The sequence below is a fragment of the Rhineura floridana genome, chromosome 12 (genome assembly GCF_030035675.1).
Source record: "Rhineura floridana isolate rRhiFlo1 chromosome 12, rRhiFlo1.hap2, whole genome shotgun sequence".
Taxonomy (NCBI): Eukaryota; Metazoa; Chordata; class Lepidosauria; order Squamata; family Rhineuridae; genus Rhineura; species Rhineura floridana.
In genome coordinates this window covers 35,924,390-35,945,897 of record NC_084491.1, presented here as the reverse complement: position 1 = coordinate 35,945,897, position 21,508 = coordinate 35,924,390, and the positions used below count along the sequence as shown (strand labels likewise).

Below are 21,508 nucleotides of genomic sequence, written 5' to 3'. Positions count from 1 at the left end.
CTTTATGCCCTAAACATGCCAAAGGTCCTGTAAGTTATCAGAACCTGAGATCTCAGAGGGCTTTTTAATTTTTTTTGGTTTATTTATTGACTTACAGACTCACACTCTTGATTAGCTAGAGTCCCCTGAGTATGTAGAACCCGCTACCATTGTTTTTGGGTGCTCCTGTTTTGCTTCCAGATCAGTAGGGACAGAACCATTGAAGCCCAATCTATTAGAGGAAATTGTAAGAGAGAGGGTTTGCTGACAGTTTCACTTGTAGGCAAATAAAGTTGCTAGCCCTATAGAGAAGTGTTCAGCAATCATCCTGCTCTTGTGATTCTAAGCATTGATCTCCTGGTGGACCACCATCTCTAGCTTTTGGGGTTGCAAGTATTGAGTTATAGTAGCTGGCAGTACATCCACATGGTAGGGAGCACTATCTTCAACATTGGGTTCCCAGATGTTGTTGGACTACAACTCCTGACTTCCCTGACCATTGGTTAAGCTGTCTGGGGATGATAGGATCTGTAGTCCAGCAGCAGCTGGGGGCCCAACGTTGAAGAACACTGGTAGAGAGGATATTAAATGCATTTAAGAATTTCACACATCAGTTAACAATGCCCTCAACCACTGAACACCCCACTTGGGAGTCATGTCACCGATTGATTTTTTTTTTGAAAATCCTACATTCTATATACGTACTTGGTCTACTGCCTTTAGCTGTGAAATTCACCCCATGCTGACACGCCCTCACCAAACACCTCATAGCTGCAACCACCCTGTTTGGCTGTTAAGCTCAAAAGCTCTTGCTCTCCGCCCCAGAGAAGCCTCTGCCTTCACTCAGCCAGGAATTCCATCCGTATGAACTGTAATTGGCAAATCAGGCATTGGAATTGGCACTGGTGCCAATGAGAATAATTAGGAGTCATTTGTTAATGAACTGAAATGGAAGGACAAAGTGCAATGAGCATTAATTTATTGGCAGCAGGGTGGGGTGGTGGTGAGAGAGGATGAATCAAGGGGGGGGAAGGATTCACTAATCATGTATATTATAACCCCATCCTGCTGCTGCCGCCTCTTGGGCAAAACATGCAGTTAATATCACATCTAAGTTAGATGGACTCAGTGTGTGTGTGTGTGCGTGTGAGTGTGCGTGTGCACATATGTTTGTAGCTGCAGTGATTGAACTTTCCTTCTCTTTTTCGCCTCCCGCTCAGGTTAGTGATGGGAGTCTGACTGTTGTGTCCATCAGTCGGGATGACCGAGGCGCTTACACCTGCCGGGCTTACAGTATCCAGGGAGAGGCTGTGCACACCACCCGCTTGCTTGTCCAAGGTAACCGGAGAGTCCTTGCGGATTCCCTAGAACAGGGGTGTCGAACCTGGGGCCTCCAGATATTGTTGAATTGCAGCTTCCATCAGCCCCAGCCAGCTTGGTGAAAAGTCAGGGATGGTGAGAGATGGAATCCAGCCCCATCCGGAGGGCCACACGTTCCCTATCTCTGCCCTAGAAACACAACTTCAGCAGTGTTTTCTTTTGAGTCAAAGGCATCACCTGCTAACTGGACAAAAAGCAGAGCATCCACCTGGTGTGGTGACTGATGACTGCTTCAGCGACACATTTTGTAATGTAATGGCTGTGTCTTGTATTTTTAGGAAGCAATTGAAAAGGGAGTTGTTCTGGAGTTGTTGACTACAAGATGATTGAAATGTGTTAGTTGCTGTGGATGGAGACTGTTCTGGGTTTGGTAAACATTCCAGTCTGGCTTTTCCATTTCACGACGTTGAGTGGCTACTTCTTCCTTTGCACTGATTCTCTTTAAGATTCAATATATGGTAGCAGCAGATGGCATGGTGGTGCGGCAGTGCTCATGTGACCTCCCAACAGTTGAGTTGTTGCTGCTTACTGGGAGAGATGGGGGGAGGGGCAGGCTGATGGAGAGATCAGCATGGTGGAAATGCACCAACAGGAGCCAATATAGTGCTCCTGCCAATGTGTTTGCACTGTGCCGACCCCCCTGCCACCTTGGCTCTCCTCCTCTCCTTCCCAGTAATCAGCAGTGACTGTTGTCGGAAGGTTAAGTGAGTGCTGCCACCCCACCATGAGGTTTGTTACTGATATGTGTGTTACATATAATATGAGAAATGAGGGAGGTGCAGAGTCGCACACAAAAATCTTCTTCCTCTGAAGTACAATAGCCTGAAAAACAAGTTCAGATTCTCCAAAAGGGTGTTTGTTTCGTTTATTATTTGATTTATATCCCGCCCTTCCAGTAGGAGCCCAGGGCGGCAAACAAAAGCACTAAAAACACTTTAAAACATCATAAAAAGAGACTTTAAAATATATTAAAACAAACAGCTTTAAAAACAGCTTTAAAAAAGATTTTAAAACATCTGTTGTTGTTTTTAAAAAAGGTTTAAAAACATATTAAAAAGCAATTCCAACACAGATGCAGACTGGGATAAAGTCTCTACTTAAAAGGCTTGAAGAAAGAGGAAGGGCTTCAGTAGGCGCCGAAAAGATAACAGAGATGGCGCCTGTCTAATATTTAAGGGGAGGGAATTCCAAAGGGTAGGTGCCACTACGCTAAAGGTCCATTTCCTATGTTGTACAGAATGGACCTCCTGATAAGATGGTATCTGCAGGAAACCCTCGCCTGCAGGGCGCAGTGATCGACGGGGTATAGAAAGGATAAGACGGTCTTTCAGATATCCTGGTCCCAAGCTGTACACCAAAACTAGAACCTTGAACTTAGCCCAGTGTTACATAGGAAAAACCTCCTGGATCAGCAGAGTGGTCATTCTAGTCCAGCATCCTGTTTTCACAGTGGCCAACCATATACCTATGGAAAGCCCGCAAGCAGGACCCGTGTGCAAGAGCAGTCTCCCCTCCTGTGATTTCCAGCAACTGGTATTCAGAAGAATACTACCTCTAACTGTGGGAGCCAAGCATAGCCACTGGTCCTAGTAGCCACTGATAGCCTTGGTAGACTTTGATAACTGATGGACCACCATTTTTTTTTAAAAAAAACCCTCATTCTGTAATTCTTTTGAATCTGTTTATCAAAATCCAGTAGCCAATTGTTCTCTCACACACTAGCACGACTGAGGAATAGAATCCAGGGTGGAGTTGTGTACATGAAGAGGCAGGGTCAAACAGGTCTCCAGTGGCAGAGACCAGGCAGAAATCCTCACCTCACTTGTATTTCCATGTCCATTCTTTTAATAATATAAGTGGGTGGATGTTATTTACTCCTGTCTAGGAAAGCACTGGTTTGGGATTGGGGTTAGGGTTGCAGTTGTTGGAAGTGTGGGCAAGAGCAACTCCTGTTTGGGTTCTTTGTTTGTATTCCAGAAGGAAGGTAGGATCCTCCAGCTGGCTAGGCTTGCCTACCTTCACCTGTGAGGTTCTCTACCTAACTTCCTTCCGTTGTAAACTGATATGCTCAGGGAAGATGACCTGCCCCTCCTTCCTTTGTCTTCTTCTTCGACTGTCCGAGGAGAGAGGAGACATCTTTGTCTTTGCTCTCTCTCCTGAGCCATGAGGGCAATACCCAAGTCTGGGCGTTGTGCCTCCAACTTAGTTCGTTAGTTAGAACTAGGAATGCCTTTCCTATCTACTATGTATTTCTATAAATAAAGTAGCTTTTCTTATTTTACTAAGTCTTAAGGATTCCGTTAATCACCTAAAAATATATGCACATAATTGTGATTAATAAAACAGAGGTTTTTATTGTAATGCCAAAACATTTTGGCTTCCGCCTTCAGCAGCTGCTAACATACAAATGCTGTTACCAAGGTGGCAGTTATAGAGCTTTGAGGATGGAATGCTCAGAGGGGCTTCATTTGCAGAAGCTAAGTGATGCTGGTACTGTCCTCCAGGTTCAGGCCATGTGGTGTCAATGTGTCCAGAGAGTATATCCAAAAGTTCTCCCTCTCAGTCAGTGCTGCTGGATCTGTTGGCATCTCTATAGCTGTGATAGAAAAGTCCAACAGGCTGTGACCCTCAATATATACATATATATCCATAACAGCAAGGGAATCTGCCTTTCACCCCTGGTTCTCTGTAGTCCTGGTGCTCTCAGACAGGGATCATAAGTGTGTGTGTGTTTGTGCAATGTGTGATTTTATATTTAGAGAGCATAGAAAGGCATGTTACATCCTCAAGGATCTTGGCAACAAACTCTTTTGCTAGCAGATTAACTCCGTCCGCCCTGAATTCCCATAGGTTTTATGGCAGGGCTGGGAAACCTGTGACCCTCCAACGTGTTGCTAGACTACAACTCCAATCATTCCCGACCATTGGCCATGCTGGCTAGGGGGTGATGGGAGTTGGAGTCCAACAACAACTGGAGGGCCACAGGTTCCCAACTTACATTTTATGAGGTTTACTTAGCTCCTCGTACTGAAATAATAGTTAATAGTGTGCATCTGTTGAAGGTGACCCTGAGCAAGTGACCATATAACCTTTAGCCCGTGAGAAGAGCTTCTTTCCAATGCTCCGTTAAATAAAAAAGAGACCTCCTCCACAATGCTATTGATAAATAAACAAGAGTATTAAGTGCAAAACTCAGAGTTTTGAATAGGGCTGAAGGCTGCTAGCTCAGCTGAACAGTCCAAGAAATGTAGGAAGACAGAAGGGAGGGGATTGAATGCGGAGAGGACCCTTTCCCCATGCTGGAGATGAAAGGTTTTGCAGAAGGAAAGCCGAGGAAAAACTGGGACAGTCCTGGCCTTGCCTTGAGGGGGGAGACATTTCGTATTGATCGGCAGTGTCTGAGTCCATATTATTTACTCCCCTTCCCTCTCCCTCCTGTCTGCTTAGCAGGTGTTCTGTGAGCTGGATTTATTTGCGTATTGATTTTTATAGTTGTGTCCCTCCTAATCCTTCAGAGTTGGGGCAATTCAAATTTGCAGTGTCACCATTTTTTAAAAAAGGAACTAAGAAAGGAAAGAAATAAAGAATGGAGAAAAAATCCACACTCAGGCTGAGCAACACGGAAAACAGATAGCAGTTCTGACGGGAGTTCCCCTGGGGAAGGGAGATGGCATATAAGTTCATCTCAGGGCAGCCACAGCCTTTGTTCTGCCTTTGCTGAAGGTGTCTGTCCTGGGAAGGGCCCAGGTTGCTTATGGTTTGCTGGCCAGCGGATGGGGCGGGACTGTCTTGTGACACATCCTGGCTAATGGTGACTAGCAGCAATTCTCCATCAATAGCCATTCCCAGCCAGAGACCCCAACCAGATGTGGGGAACTTTTGGCTCTCCAGATCTTGCTGAACTGCATTGTCTTTGCTCATTGGCTATGCTTTCTGAGACTGATGGGAGTTATAGTTCAGCAACACCTGGAAGGCCAACAGTTCCCCATACCTGCTTTAAAGGCTTAACCTTTCTGAATGCAAATCACTCACTGAACCACTGAGCGGTGGCCTTTTCCGTTATGTTGCCCCATTAGGAGGGTAACATTTGGAGCAGTATTAATACTTTGCATAATGCTCAAAGATCTGCATTATGCTGCTTACAAATAGGACCTGCAACCAAATGTGGTTGTGTGTCCTCATCTAGGAATATAGGAAACCGTCTTATGTGGAGTCAGACCGTGGCAGAGGCTTTCCAGAGTTTCACACAAGGGGCATTCCCTGTAATCCTTGGAGACGCCGGGGATTGAACCTGGCACCTTCTGCAAGCAGATGCTCTACCACTGAACCACAGCCCTTTTGTTACAGCCCTTCAGGAGTGCTCTTGATCAGGGTTCCTCCCAGCCACTTGTGCCCTCTCTTGCAGATACTAAGGAGCTCAAGCTGGGTAGATTTCTGGGCCATGAAGGGCATTCCAACTAACATTTAACGTTCTGTGGCTATTGAGCATGCTCATTCCTCACTGGACTGGTTTTTTTGGGGGGTTAACCCCCTAGATTTTTAAAAAAGATTCTTTTGAACCTCTGGAAAACCTTGGGGTCCCCCCAAATATGCTAGGTAGTTCCCCCCCCCTTGACACTACATCTGGACCATACAATTAAACCACTATTATACCAATATGAACAGTCAAGGCCACATCCAGGGTTATTAGGAGACAGAACTCCAGCGGTCAGGGTGGTTTAACAGTCAACCTCTCTTCCCAGAGAATTCTGGGAATTGGAGCTCTGTGAGGGGAATAACGGTCTCCTAACAACTCTCTGCCCTTCACAAACTACACTTCCCAGGGGGAAGCCATGACTGTTTAAAGTGTAATAAATGTCTGGTGTGGTGGGAACTCGGTCTGTGCACCAGATTTGGCCAAGGGCCGAGCCAAATAGGGCGCATTCGAACTTCCTTGGGGCTTGGCTGATTAGGGTTCTGACAGCCACAGATGGCTCTGGGTTGGACTGGATGACAGGGAGGGAGAAGAGGCAGCCATGGCTCTCCTTATTGCCTGAGTGCCACTGCTGCCCAACAGGATCTCTTCAAGCACTTGTTTGTCAAGATTTCCTGCAGGAAAGCGCCTTCCAAACCTGCATCACACAGGCTTGCTCCCTTGGCTCATCGGCTGTTGAGCCTGGGCAGTGATCCTGGGGGTACTGATGTGCCAGGTGCTTTCCCTAAGAAAGCATTTGCAGAGCATAACCCCCCCCCCCGAATCACCCCCTCTGCTGATCAGCTGTTCAGTGGAAGGGTCGATTCTGCAGGGTGCTGCAGTGCCTCCCCACCCAATCAATGTCTCCGCTAGTCCATTATTGGGGGGGGGGAAGGCATCACAGCACCCTGCAGAATTAACCACTGTGTTGGTTGTGGGTGGGGGTGGAGGAGATACAAGGTCTCCTTCTCCTATCCCTTTCCCAGCTATATGTTTGATTAGGGTTTTAAAACCCTAATTAAACATTAGCCCCACCCTGAAATTATTTGGGACCGGATGTGGGGAGGAGTGGGTTGGGTGGGTAAGTGGGTGGTCCCCAGGTCAACTTGCCCTGATGCTCCCCCTGGATTGGAGCCATGGGGTGGATAGGAGGGGCTGTGCACAGTCCTACTGGGAACTGTAGGTTGTTCAGGGTGCTAAGAGCTGTTAGGAGACATCTATTACTCTCACAGAGCTACAATTCCCAGAGTAGTTTAACAATCAACCCCTCTCAGGGAACTCGAGGAACTGTAGCTCTGTAAGGGGAATATGGGGTCTCCTAACAGCTCTCAGCACTCTGAACAAACTTAACCAGGCCCTCACCAGGGGTGGGGAAGGTGTTGACCCCTCACTATGTGACTCTCACTCCAAGGCTCTTTGGCAAAGTGAATAATGCGGGACACACAGCAAACCCCTCTCTCCCCCCCCTTTTTTTTGGAAGCGATGGGATTTGTTCCTCTAACAGAGACTATCCAATTTATGTCATGCAAAACGACATTTGCAAAAATGCCCTCTTCTGCACAGCTATTCAAACTACCGGGGCTCTGACCTCTTTTTCACCTGGGCACCTTAGAAGGACTCCCAGGCCCTCTCAGATGCTGTAAATGCATAAGCGGTAGATCTCTGTCACAAAGGCAGTTAATGGCATTGTGTCCCATTAGTACTAAAGGCAAATCCATTTAATTGGAACACTCTTGTAGATGGGCCTGTCATCCTGACTAAGCAGCCATCCTAGTTTAAAGGCAGGCTGTTTTGTTTTTTAATTGCATCCTCCCTCCAAAGTCTGGAGAGACTTAAAACGAAAAATAAAAGAAATGCTTTGTGGAGAGAAAATAGCCGGTTCTTTAACATTTTTTATAATGATGCACTTTCTTCATAAACAAAGCAAAACATATTTTTTTTGTCCATGTTTACTCCTGGAGTGGGGAACTTAGAATCCCTAAGAATGGAGATGCTGTTCCATGAAAATCACGTCCAGTTCTTTTCCCACAGTGTTTGCAATCTCTTAGGGCAGCCTTTGCCAACCTGGTATCCTCTAGATGTTTGGACAACACCCCCCATCATTCCTGACCATTGGCTATGCTGGCTGGGGCTGTTGGGAGTTGGAGGGCACCAGTTTGGTCAAGGTTGCCAACATTTCTTTCTTTCTGCTAGCCCAGGGATGAGGAACTGCAGGGGGAAGGGTCAAATGTGGCCCTCCGAGGCCTCTCTGCCTGGCCCTCAGGAGTTTCCCTAGGCCATGCTCTCCATCAGCCCTTCTTTGCACCCTCCTTGAGTGATTTGTGCCTGACTAAATTTTATTTTTATTTTATTTATTATTTGATTTATATTCCGCCCTTCCTCCCAGTAGGAGCCCAGGGCGACAAACAAAAGCACTAAAAACACTTTAAAACATCATAAAAACAGACTTTAAAATATATTAAAACATCTTTAAAAACATTTTAAAAAAAGCTTTAAAAACATCTTTTTTTAAAAAAAAAAGTTTAAAAACATATTAAAAAGCAATTCCGGCAGACGCAGACTGAAATGTGCTCTTGAACTCTGATAATGTTTCTTGGTTACCTGAATAGAGGATGGGGAGGGACGTTTTGAGTGTGTGTAGAAATAAGCCTACCATACAAAGATGAAGAAATAATATTTCTTGCTCTGCGCACTTTTGCTTCTGGCTCTACCCGCCACTGGTATGTGGCCTCCAGCAGGTTGCCTTGAAGGGAATGTGGCCCTCAGTCTGGAAAAAGTTCCCCACTCCTGTGCTAACCCTTCTGTGCCTTTAGCAGCTGTGCTAGAGAAGGAAGTTCCACTGGTGGTGTTTTCTTCTCAGCTGAAGGGTGTGAGGAAGCTCATCAGCTGCTGAATGGCTGGTCACACAGCTATTCAACAGTATTTGTTTATAAGCTTCTATACCATTCCCCACCCCACCCAAATATTGCTCAAAGCCGTGAGCATGCAAAAGACCAATTAAATCACAGCAAGGCAAAGTAAAAGTAGTGAAACAGTATTTTGGGGGGGGGGGAAACCCCAATGCAGTAGGAGGAGAGACTGTTAAAAAGGCACAGGAGCCCAGCCAGTTGGCAACCATTTTCTTTAAAAAAGGCCTGCACAAATGGTGACTTACCAAACTAAACGCAGCCCATTGTGACATGAACTGTGGCCTGCCAGATGCCTGGTGCTTTGCCCCTGCTAGTTTTGTAGTTCTGGGCAGGCAGCAAAAACAGGAGGTTTATTAAAACAACCAAGAGCCACTATACATGGCTGGTGGGCTCCGTTCAGATTGGTGGGTGGACCTGTGTGTGTGTGTAGGGGAGGTGGGAGGGAAGGAAGTCTGGGTCAGAAAGCTCTGATTTGTATATGTCAGCAACATCACTTAAATAGTGCAGACTAGAGAAAAGTCCTGATAACACTAGACTGAGTAAATGGAATAAAAGCAGGGCAGGCAGACATTCAACCAAAACATGCAGAGGTAAAACTTCTTCAGAACTACACAGCCAATCAGAGCATGTGCCACCTCAGCAAAGATCATGATACTCTGCCTGGTTGCTAAGCAACACCTCCCCTCCCTCTCTTGGTTAGTTGACTTTAACATTAACAGAATTTGCCCTTAAGTTATAAAACTGAATGATTCCTATTTCACTTCCAAAAGTATGTACATACTAGGGGCTGGGCCCCTGCTCACAATGCTTGCCAACTCTGCCTACAACCCCCCCACCAAGCCCCCCTCACCAATCCTTCTACCCTTAGACCTCACCAACTCCTCCACTATCTCATTAAACCAGGGGTGGGCAACTATTTTGGCTCCCACCCTGTGAGTCAACTTTGACAGGTGAGCAGGGCAACCCACATGTCAAGGGCATGACATAATTGTGATGTCACTTGATTGACAGGAGTGTTGCCCCACCCACCTGTTGAAGGTGGGAGCAAAAAAAGGCTGCCCACCACTGATCTAATGAACTAGTGTTGGGGGCTTTAGGCCTGGCTAAGCCTCCCTCCCTTCCACCCCTTTGACCTGGCTGAGCCTCCCTCCCTTTAGACCTGGCTGAGCCTCCCTCCCTTTAGACCTAGCTGAGCCTCCCTCCCTTCTCCCCTTTAGACCTAGTCCCCACCACTAGACAGGATTGCCCTCACCCCTCATGGGCTTAGCACTGAATTTGGGTGTTCATTCTGTCACATACATGAACCCATTGCTAAGCAGGGTTAACCCTTCTCCCACGAGGAAGAGGGAAGCAGGGGAAGGAGATGGAAGGAGAGGGTCCAGACAAATCATAAGGAAAACTCAGGACAGGCTGGGCCAGCTACTAGCAACCGTCCTGCCTGCTGCCTGCAGGTTCCCTCCTCATCCTCCACCACTGAGCATGTGAGGCAGGTGAGGCAGGCATCGGTGGAGCAGCAGAGCATGACACTTGCTGCAGAGTTGCCCTGGCCGTTCATGACTCTGCCTCTGCAGCTTGCCTGTGCTGCCCCCCCACCGCTGCTGCCTCCCTCCTCTGCTGCTGCAATGAGCTGAGGAAGGTTCCCTGGTGTGTGTCTGTGGGGAGGCGGACCTTTCATGAACTTGCCTGCTTGAGCCCAGTGCTGCTGTATCCTTGATCTCCACTCACCCTGCTTTATCCATTGCTGCTCCCTAATTGGCATGGGAGGCCATGGAGGCCCCCCACAGGGGGAGGCAGCTTCTCCTCACCCTGCCTTATTGTACTCAGAGGCCTTCCCCACCCTGCACAAGCCACATCATGGCTCCTTATGGTTGTCACACTGTAGTGCACAACACCACCTGTCTGTGGCCAAGCAAACTGCAGCATGCCACATACACATGACATATACATAGCCATCTTATTTGAATCCCCACAGAATTCAAGTTCTTAGATGCCGTTGGTAGGTGGATGACCACTTTTTAGCCAGCTAAAACATGCACTATTACAAATAGGAGAGGAAAATGGGACTTGATGCTTTGGGTTAAGAACTGACTGCCATGCAAACCCCCAGAGCCCTTTGCAGCTATTGCCTGTATCTGTCTCCACAGCCACAAGGACTAGAAACCTCATTGGCACGAGACTAGACTTTTTCTTTTTTCTTTTCTTTTAAAAGGAAAGTAGGAATTGAGCCTTTCAAGAATCCACAACGGAACTGCAACAGCCTTGCAGATAAATCCTGAATCTTAATATACACTGCGAGGTGACTAATAAATGTGATCAAAAGTTACACACATTCATTTCCTGATCTAGATCTGAGGGCAAAACCTGGCCATTATTTATTTATTTATTATTTGATTTATATCCTGCCCTTTCTCCCAGCAGATCCTCCCAGATTATCAGCATCCTAGTAATAATTCTTTTAAATTTCAAAACTGCCCTTTGCTGAATGCTGAGATTGGGCTGTAAATAATAACAGTAATAAGCATTTACATAGCACTTCGGGAAATTCAAAGCACTTTGCATGTAACATCTCTGTAATCATGAACACCAGCCTCTGTAGCAAGTCAGCAGGACCTGTGCGTTGTAGGTTTGGGGTTAGGAAGCTGCCTTATCCTGAGTCAGACCCATTGGTCCATTTGGCACAGTGTTGCTTCCATGCTGACTGGCAGAAGCTCGCCAGGGTTTCCCAGCCCTACCTGGAGATGCCAGGGACTGAACCTGGGACATTCTGCATGCCAAGCAGGTGCTCTGCCACTGAGCTACAGCCCTGCTTGTAGCCCACTGAGTGCAGCAGCACTCTCCCCACCTGCAGTTTCCAGCAACTGGGATTCAAGGGCATACTGTCTTCTGGGGGTAGAGCTAAAATAACCGTGTGAGGGAGGCCAGGTTAGAAGATGGTGACCGGCCCATGGACAGGTCACTCAGTGACAGTAGTATAGTTGTAAATTCAGAAGTGCAGGGTCCCTTCATGTTAGTCACAGCCATGCCCCCCCTTATTTTGCTGCTGGGTTGACAATGAGATCCTTGTTAACGACTTCTCCCACAACAACAGATATCCCTAAGAGCCAATAAGCATGAAAGGGGAGAGCATTAGCTGCTGAGAAGAGTCTTTTCAATGGCTGGCCCACCTCCTTTCACTGAGCTATGGTTTCTGGGGGTACAGATGAGCCTAGTGGTAGGGGTTGAACTCTGCTTATGGGCTTTCCATGGGCATCTGGTTGTCCACTGTGAGAACAGAGTGCTGGACTAGAAGGGCCTTTGTCCTGATCCAGCAGGGCTTTTCTTATATCCTTAGGAGGGAAGGAGGGAAGGCTCTTGCCTTCATGCCCTGCCTGTGGGCTTTCTGGAGGGATCTGATTGGCCACTGTGAGAACAGGATGTTGGATTAGATGGGCCTGTGGCTTAATCCAGCCGGATTCTTCTTACACTTGAAGGAGGAATTATGAGTGTGGTTGAACTGGGCTACGTGACCTGGGCAAAATGCCAAGAGCTTGTGTATGTTAGGCACAACAGCTCAGCTCATCCCTGTTCCCTTCACCATTGCCCAGACGCTCTTAGCAATGAGCTCATCTTCCCCTTTTCAGCTGCTGAGGTAACTGTTTGTCTCCCGCTCTCCCACAGGACCCCCTTTCATCGTTTCCCCTCCAGAGAACACCACAGTTAACATCTCCCAGGATGCAATGTTCACCTGTCAGGCCGAGGCATATCCAGGCAACCTGACCTACACTTGGTACTGGGAGGAGGAGAATGTCTACTTTAAGAAGTGAGTTCAGATCCAGTTCCCAGTTTCTGTCATGGAGGCCCCATCAGCACTAAACATTTAAAGCAATATCATACCACTTTAAACTGTCATGGCTTCCCTCAAACAATCTTGGGAACTGTACTGTATTAAGAGTGCTGAGAGTTGTTAGAAGACCCCTAGTCCCTTCACAGAGTTACGATTCCCAGAGTTCCCTGGGAAGACGTATTGACTGTTGAACCACCCTGGGAAGTGTAGCTCTGTGGGGGGCATAAAAGTCTTCTCTCAACACCCTTAACAAACTACAGTTCCCAGGATTCTTTGGGGGAAGCCATGACTGGTTAAAATGGCATGATACTGTTTAAAATGTCTAGTACAGGTGGGGCATTACTATAATGTCTATCTTATATCTCTATTTGTGTATATATATGCCTACCAATTTAGCAACACCAGTTAATGCATTTGGCAAAGTGAGATTATGTTACAGTAATAAAGTTGCTAATAGTTGAGACACCTCAGGATTCTTGTTCTTGCTACAGCAAAGTAACATGGCTACCCCTCTGGAGTAAAGTTTTTGATGTCCAGGGTATATTCTGCCTTTTCATTCTGGCTAGGATTATCAGCATTGTTTTTGATTTCCCCCAGCTGGGAGCATGAGCGCTGCTTCTCTGTCTTGTGATTAGGGAACAGGGCATTATCATAGGATGAGCAATGGGGACTAGTCAGGAAGCCCCCATCAGGAAACATCAGGATGAGCATGCTTTTCAAATTGGGGAAAACTCAAATAATTAAAGCACAGTGAGAGCCCCAATGCAGCTGAGCTCTCTACTGTTTGGAGTGCTTAGCATACTAGTTAATCTGGCCCCTTTGGGAGGACCTCTTTACCTGAAAAGACCCATAGTATTCCTGTTATAAAAAATCAGGCAGAAAAGTGGTGCTGTTCCCCCTGGAACTTCCATTTCAGTCCGGTTAAGACGTAACATTCTCCCTCCCATGGAAATACCCATGCAGGAACATGAATGAGAACTTAAGATATATTGCAAAATCCATACGTACTTTGCAGGAAAAGAAACGTGATCCACACCATGGACTTTTTTTTTTTTTAAAAAAAAGACATTTGTTCATGTGTATTTCTCCATGGGCGTTCTTCATTGGAATAAGAACTCTGATGTGATGTGAAATAGCTATGCTTCTGTAAATGGCCTTCTTTTTTGACGCAGGAAGCAGTAAATAAATCACTCTTTAAGACCGTAAGAAGAGCCCTGCTGGATTAGACCCAAGTCCATTAAGTCCAGAATCCTGCTTTCTACAGTGGCCAATCAGATGCCACCAGGAAGCTCACAAGCAGGGCTTGAATACAACAGCTCTCCCTATTTGTTGATTCCTAGCAACTGGTATTCAGTGAACCTGAATATCAGAGGTATCCAGCCACTGAATATGGAGGTTCTGTATGACCATCATGCCTAATAACTGTTAGGAACATAGGGAGCTGCCTTATACTGAGTCCAGGCCTGGAGCCATTGGATAGCCAGGTTGGGCACTGGCTTAGAGCCCCTGCTGCTGACGGAGTCCCTGCTGCCGGGGCTGGGGGGATGTAGGTCCTGCTCTGTGATCTGTGTTGGGATTGGGTCGTGGAGTGTGTGCCCTGTGACCCGATGCTGGTGCAGATCGTGGAACTGGAGGTACCCTCCCAGGGAACATCCCCTCTGCCGCTGGTATGGGCTGGCTGCACCGCTTCCTGCATTGCCACATTGCCTCATCAGAGTGCTGTGTGTGCATGGCTGCCATCACCCGAGATGGTGTTGGGAGTTTCAACATCCCCTCTGCACCATCTTGGGTGATGGCAGGCATGTGTGTGCAGCACCCTGATGGTGACAATGTGGCTGAACCTGTTTAAGCCCCCCCCCGGTGGCGCCGGCGGTGGTAAGGCCGCTGCGTCTCTACCGCTGCCTTTGAGGGCCCTCTGCAGTCTGGTGCCAGTCTTGACTGAGTCAGACCAATGGCTGTCGTAGCCCAATATTATCTCCACTGACTACCAGCAGCTTTCCAGGGTTTCAGGCAGGGGATCTCTCCCAGTCCCACCTGGAGATGGCGGGGATTGAAACTGGGAGCTTCTGCATGCAAAACAGGTGCTCTGCTGCTAAGCTATGACCCTTCCCCACACACTGGATACATACCTCCCTTCTCGCTGAACTCCTCTTTGCCCACTTGTCCTCTGCTTTGCTTCTTTTCTGTTGCAGCGACCTAAAACTGAGGGTTCGGATCCTGATCGACGGGACACTGATTATCTTCCGAGTCAAGCCTGATGACACTGGGAAATACACTTGCATTCCAAGCAACAGCCTTGGGCGCTCACCATCAGCCTTTGCCTTCCTGACTGTGCAATGTGAGTGCATTTGTCTAGGGTGAACGGAGACTGCTTAGCTGATGAGCTAACAAAAAGAGGATGATGGTTGACGGTAGATCTTATTGGCACCAAAAATGTATCCAGCGACATCCCTGCTCAGCCTCCCTGTCACTTTTTACAGGCATTGCGATAACTGGGTCGGCATAGCAGCAGCACAGAGAATGGAGAATAAATCATTCCTAAATTCCTGGGACTGATGAGATGTAGGCTGATTGGTACAGTTACAGGGTTAATTGTTTTGTTTAATGCAATGCTACCTAGCCCTGCCATATTGAATCAAGTGGCAGATGCTTCAGAGCTGGAGTATCATATGAGTATTAGATGTCTCTGGGGAGGGTTAATCTGCTACTCCTTGCCTAGGCAGGATGCACACCAATCAGCTTTTATTTTATTCTTTGTTTTTAAGCCAGTGCTTGCAATTTGCTAGGTGAACACTGCTTCGCACAGCCCCCAATGTGGCATGGTTTGACCTGTATCTTTTTTATGCAGAAGCCTTGCAAAAGCTGAACCAAGGACAAGAAACCCCATAAATGCTTGCAAATCAGCCAGTGCATCAGACTGGCTTTATATCTCTATCACTCCTTATTTCCTGTTTTAGTTCAAGGTGGCTAGTGGGAGCTATTCTGAGGGCTCCATGGTGCAGCCATACTAGCTGGATGTTATCCACAGGGCTGAGCTGGAAGGGACATAGTGGCTCTGGGTGTGCAGATGACCTGCTGACACACCTGCTATGGACATTGCTTCTGCAAGAAGGTAGACTGGCATGTTGGGGGTGAAGGGTGGACTGTTGGCTCCAAGGTGAAAGCCAAGACATATGGTAGTGGCTGGCAGTAGCCAGCAGGCCTAGAGGATGTAATCTCTGACCAGTGAATAGATATCAACGAATTAACTGAGTCAAGATCTAAATACACATAATATATTTCTATCACACGGGTATATAAAAATGTGAAAAAGCTCTTAAAAAATAGATCTTTGACGGATAGCCAACAAAATATGCAATATTGGCCAAATAATCTTTTGTGGCTTTACAACATAAGCAATGAAGCAGTGTGTGTAATATAGCCTTTCCCAACTAGTGGGCCACCAGATGTTGTTGGACCACAATTCCCATCTTTCCTGACCATTGGCAATGCTGGCTGAGGCTGATGGGAGTTGTGGTCCAACAACATCTGGTGGCCCACTAGTTGGGAAAGTCTGGTGTAATATGTTCTGAAATATCTGGCTGTGCTGCCTAAAAATGTCTTACAAATATTGGTTGCACCACAGCAAAAGAATCCAAAGAAGTGATGGTCCAAAATCTTGAAAACCAGAATATGGTTACAAGTAATCTGCAAAACGTTTTGACTTTAAAAAAGTTTTCATCGGTGGCGTCTGGGTGAAGGACATCTTGTGTGTGGGCTCAGATTGTGAATCCCTCATCTTGTATTATGCTGTTCCAGATTCAAAGTATTATTATTATTAATAATAATAATCTGAAGCTCTTCTGCAACACAGCAATATGCAAGTCCCAACAACTCCCAATCTTCAGTTTTGTCAAATATGTACACTCTGTGCTGATCACATAACATAGAGCAATGAAAATGAATTATTTAATTTATACCCCGCCTTTCTTTCACCCTGGAACCCAAGGCGGCATACATGTGGTTCCCTGGTAGTCTCCCATCCAGGCACTGACCAGACCCAGAGTTAATAGCTAAAGCAAGATGGTGGCCTCATGTGCCTTCAGATCATAGCCTGGGACCTTGGCTGTTGTTGGAGTTGCACAGCAGTGGAGCCAATCCAACACTCCTAGGGCTGTATTCCCCACTGCCTTGCCTCTCCCCCTCGTGGTAACCGGCAGCGATGTGCAGCGTTGGGAAGCGAGGTCAGCAATGCTGCCCTACCTTTGCTGTACTGCCGGCTGCTACTGACTCCAACAACATCTGTAGGGCACTAGGTTAGGGAGGACTGCCCCCCAACCCTAGGTGTACCTTGACTCAGCCACCTTAACTTATCTGTTACTGAGAGAACATAGAACAGGGCCTTGCAAGATGATCACAATAGTCAAATGTTTGTAGTTTAGATAAGCAAAGGTCCTCACATGTCACAAGGGTATGTCAAACATGGCTCTTAGATTTTTTTGGGGGGGGGGAAGATGTGTGAGTATGGGAGGAAATTCACTTTGGGCATTTCTACATGGACAAATTTGACTTTTTTTTCTATCACAAAACAAACATAGCAAATGTGTTTTTCATTCTATATCATTATGGCCCAGTGCAGATGTAATGGGACTGATCCTTTAACTGTGATTAGGTGATCAGGGGCATGGTGCAAGTTCATTCCTTTCTCTTCAGCATATATTTTCCCCTTCCCTTTCATGGTTTACTTTAACCATTGTTTAGTGTTGCATCTGCACTGAAGTTAGCGCTAGCCAGTTTCCTTGAAACCAGGTTTTAAAGCTAGCCACGGTCCATATTAACCTCAGTGCAAAACTAAACCGTGATTTAAAAATTTATTTATTTATTTATTATTTCAATTTATATACCGCCCTTAGCAGAATAGCTCTCAGGGCGGTGAACAAACAAGATAAAATACAATATATCATAGTAAAAAATCACAAAAACATGTACAAACAAACAACAGAAAGCACAACAAAAATGAAATACAACACAAATTAAGAAGGATACATGTTAAAAGTAGAAAGATTAAGAAAATTAAAAGATTAAAATGCCTGGGAGCATAAAAAGGTCTTTACCTGGCGCTGGAAAGATAGAAGTGTAGGCGCCAGGCGTACCTCTTCGGGGAGGCTGTTCCACAACTCAGGGGCCACCACAGAAAAGGCCCTAGATCTAGTAACCACCCTCCGGGCTTCCCGATGAGCTGGTACCCGGAGGAGGGCCTTAGATTCTGAACGAAGTGAACGGGTAGGTTCATAGCGAGAGAGGCGTTCCACAAGGTATTGAGGTCCCACGCCGTGTAAGGCTTTATAGGTCAAAACCAGCACCTTGAATCTCGCCCGGAAGCAAATAGGGAGCCAGTGCAGATGCGCCAGAATAGGTGTTATATGCGAAGACCGACTGGTCCTCGTCAATAGTCTGGCAGCCGCGTTCTGCACCAGCTGAAGCTTCCGAACTGTCTTCAAGGGCAGCCCTACGTAGAGCGCATTACAGTAATCCAATCTTGAAGTTACCAGAGCATGAACAACGGAGGCGAGGTCGTCCCTGTCCAGATAGGGGCGTAGTTGGCCTACCAGACGAAGATGGTAAAATGCATTCCGTGCCACCGAGGCCACTTGGGCCTCGAGAGACAAGGAAGAATCGAAAAGAACCCCCAAACTACGTACCTGTTCTTTCAGGGGGAGTGTAACCCCATCCAGAACAGGGTGAACATCCACCATCTGAGCAGGGAAGGCGTTCACCAGCAGTGTCTCGGTCTTGTCTGCATTGAGTCTCAGTTTATTAGCTCTCATCCAGTCCATTATCGCGGTCAGGCAACGGTTCAGCACATCAACAGACTCACCTGAGGAAGATGAAAAGGAGAAATAGAGCTGCGTGTCATCAGCATATTGATGACAACGCACTCCAAAACTCCTGATGACTGCACCCAGCGGCTGCATGTAGATGTTGAAAAGCATGGGGGACAAGACCGACCCCTGAGAGACTCCACAATGGAGAGTCCATGGTGTCGAGTGATGTTCCCCAAGCACTACCGATTTAAAAAGTAAACCATGGAAGAGAGGGGGATTCATGCCAGAGAGGTGAGGAGGAGGAGGAAGGGGAGGGCGCCTGCTCCTGTTACGAGATGAGGGATCTGCATCTTTGCCCAGAATTAGAACTCTGGGCTTGCCATGACTCTACATGCACCTCTGACTTGCGCTGTGAACCGAGGAGGAAAGGAGCATTATTTTTTGAGTTTTGTGGCTGCTTTTTCTCCAGCCCTATCTGGATAGAAAGCCATCTCATTCACCATTGCCCAAGTAGTTGTCAGATGGTGATGGCTTTTGGCCATCATTAATCAACTAAGTTGGATGCCATCCAGTGACCTAGAAGTGAAAAAGCTCAGTGTCCTGTTACCAATCCCCAGAGCACATGTTGATTACATTTCCTAAGACGCGGTACTAAACTACATTTATACAAATCAAGTTTCTTATTATGCCCTGGGTACGAATGTGGATTATGATGCTACTGTTGGCATCGGATAACCTTGATAAACATTTGGTCCTTGGTAGTTGTCAGCTGTTTGCAAAGTGTGATGGGCTGGTGGGGTGGGTGTGCGCGCACTGTGCAGTCAGGAAAAAACTGCAATTGAAAAAAAAATCCCTCTCCTTCTGCAGTATCCAACCATTATTTGCGTTCAGAATCCATGTGCAGAATGCCACTGGAACTCTGTTGTGTGGGAATATGCAAGGCTCTTTTATGTATGTTAATCATTCTATTTTTAATCTCTCTCTGTAGTATTGGTCTTTCTTTTAAAAAATTTTGTCCTTGGCAGGCCATCAAATTTGGAAACTGAAACAAAATGTAATACAAAACCCTCTAAAGGCAGAATAATAAGGATTAACACCCCCCTCCTTCTTTTGACTTGTTCACGTCAATCACAGAACACAGGGATCCAAAATCCCTGACAATGGTGGCATCATTTAGTCACTCTTGGTTTGACTCTAGGAATTACTGATGACTTTTTGCTCTCCACTCTGCCCCATAACCCCAGGGAAGGGAGGAGAGAAATGAAAGCAAATGAATCTGGGATTCCAAAATAGCCAGTGGACTAGAGAGGGGGAGATGTAGGGGAAGGTAATAGTCTCTGTTCTGTAATACTGCTAATTTGACAAGGCTTTGGCATTGCTAGGTAGCGCAAGCGGACAGATGGAGTGGTGGTGTAAAGGTTCCAATTTGTAGGGACTCTGATGTAGAATCTGAGTAGGATGTGTCCATCAGTTTGAACTGAGCACCCCCCTGGCCTAGTGCACTGAGGCCCCTTGTAAGGAACCCAGTCGATGCTGAGGAAAAAAGAGCATTATTGTACTCCTGGGCCTTGGTGTAGCTCCACCCCAGGCAGCCCATTGGTTCCTCCTGACCTGGTCTAGCTATAAATCCTTTCAAGTGAGGCTGTGGGTTTGCTTAGGTACCAGTCAGGCCCTGGCCTTTCTTGTGTGCCCTCCAGCCTTATTGTAAGTATTTCCATCAATCACTTTTCTCTTTCCTGGTCTCAGTGACTGCTGTCCAAGGTGCTGAAGCTCCTTGAAAGTCCACACTAAAACCTCTTTCCTGGTCTCAGTGACTGCTGTCCAAGGTGCTGAAGCTCCTTGAAAGTCCACACTAAAACCCAGGGTGGATTCCAGTGCCCCGCTGACATGGAGCCAGCAGCTGCCAGTGCCTGGTCTTGTATTCTCTGCCAATCTCTTTCCTTATTGACCTAGCCCTGTGCTAGACAGGTTTCTTGACTCAGATCCTGGCTTGGAATTGCCTCCATACTGACTTTGCCATGAGTTTGTCTCTGCTGTCCACCTCTGGTCCCCAGTGGTTTAGTGGAGCATGATCTCAGATGGATGGAAAACAGTGCTCCAGGACTTTTTCTTTCCAGAGCAGGAGTAATAACATCATGTGCCAGGGTAATATCCTGCTCTGGCAAGGAAATGAGGTGATATTGAGGATTTCAAGTATTGCTATTATTTGTGACAGATTAGCATACAGGAATGAGGAAAATAACACAGCAGAGGCTGGATGCTCCCCTTTTCTTTGGTGGGGTTCCTACTTCATGGTAACAGTTTACATGGTTAACATTTCTTTGCAAGATTGCTGGCATTCCCAATGGGTTGCATTTCAGCTGGCTGAAGATCTTTTGTTGATGCTCTCGTGTGTTTTAAAAGCTGAACTTACCAAGTCAGAAGTGAGCACCACTGAATCGAATGGAGCGTGCTCCCAGGATTACAGTCATGCCACGTGGGCTGATCAGAGAAGGTGAATCCAGCTCTCCCAAGCCAAATTCCAACCTACTAATCCCCTTTTCCACCCTGTGCCTGCTCACTATTCTGTCAGCTGATCCTGAGTTTTATGCTATGCATGAGGATGGTCCCAGGTTCCATCCCTGGTATCTCCCCATAAAACTGGGTAAGGCTAGAGAGCCACTGCCAGCCAGTGGAAACAGTTTTACACTTGATGGAATCAGCGGTCTGACTCCTGATAAGCCAGCTCCCCAAGTTCCTGACTATTTATCAGGTGTTTCCCCTCTTTTTTCCTTTATGTTTCCCCGACCACACCCCTAATTTGTCTTAAGGTAGCCTTCTTTGCATAGTGATCTGGCTAAAGAGGGAGGAATTCCATTATGTCCTCATTATCATTGCCACTATGCGTCCCCTGCCACTTCTCAAAGTGTCTTTGCCAGAGCAGAGAACTCTCTGCATCTTGTTTTAGGTTGGTTGCCACACTGCCTTTCTTTCCTTTATTATTTTAGAAGGAATGTCTAGTTAGCATAATCTATTTCCTTCCCTGTTGACTCACGGCGTATCCTGTCTATTGCAAGCAACTCCTTTCTCCTGAGCAACAGTGAGACCCCTCTGGGTTAACAGCAGCTGTAACTAAAAAGTAAATGTTTTTAAGTAATGTGGCTGAAAATGGATTCCTCTT

The 21,508-nt window shown here is 46.7% G+C and overlaps 1 protein-coding gene across 1 annotated transcript in view; it reads left to right on the top strand.

The window, feature by feature from the left end:
- Positions 1–21,508, top strand: part of IGSF9B (immunoglobulin superfamily member 9B) — a 137,982-nt gene that overhangs the window by 60,134 nt on the left and 56,340 nt on the right. Inside the window, exons 5-7 of the mRNA XM_061592582.1 lie at positions 1,200–1,317; positions 12,379–12,520; positions 14,737–14,882. Coding sequence (XP_061448566.1) covers positions 1,200–1,317; positions 12,379–12,520; positions 14,737–14,882 — 406 coding nt within the window. The remainder of the gene's footprint in view (positions 1–1,199; positions 1,318–12,378; positions 12,521–14,736; positions 14,883–21,508) is intronic.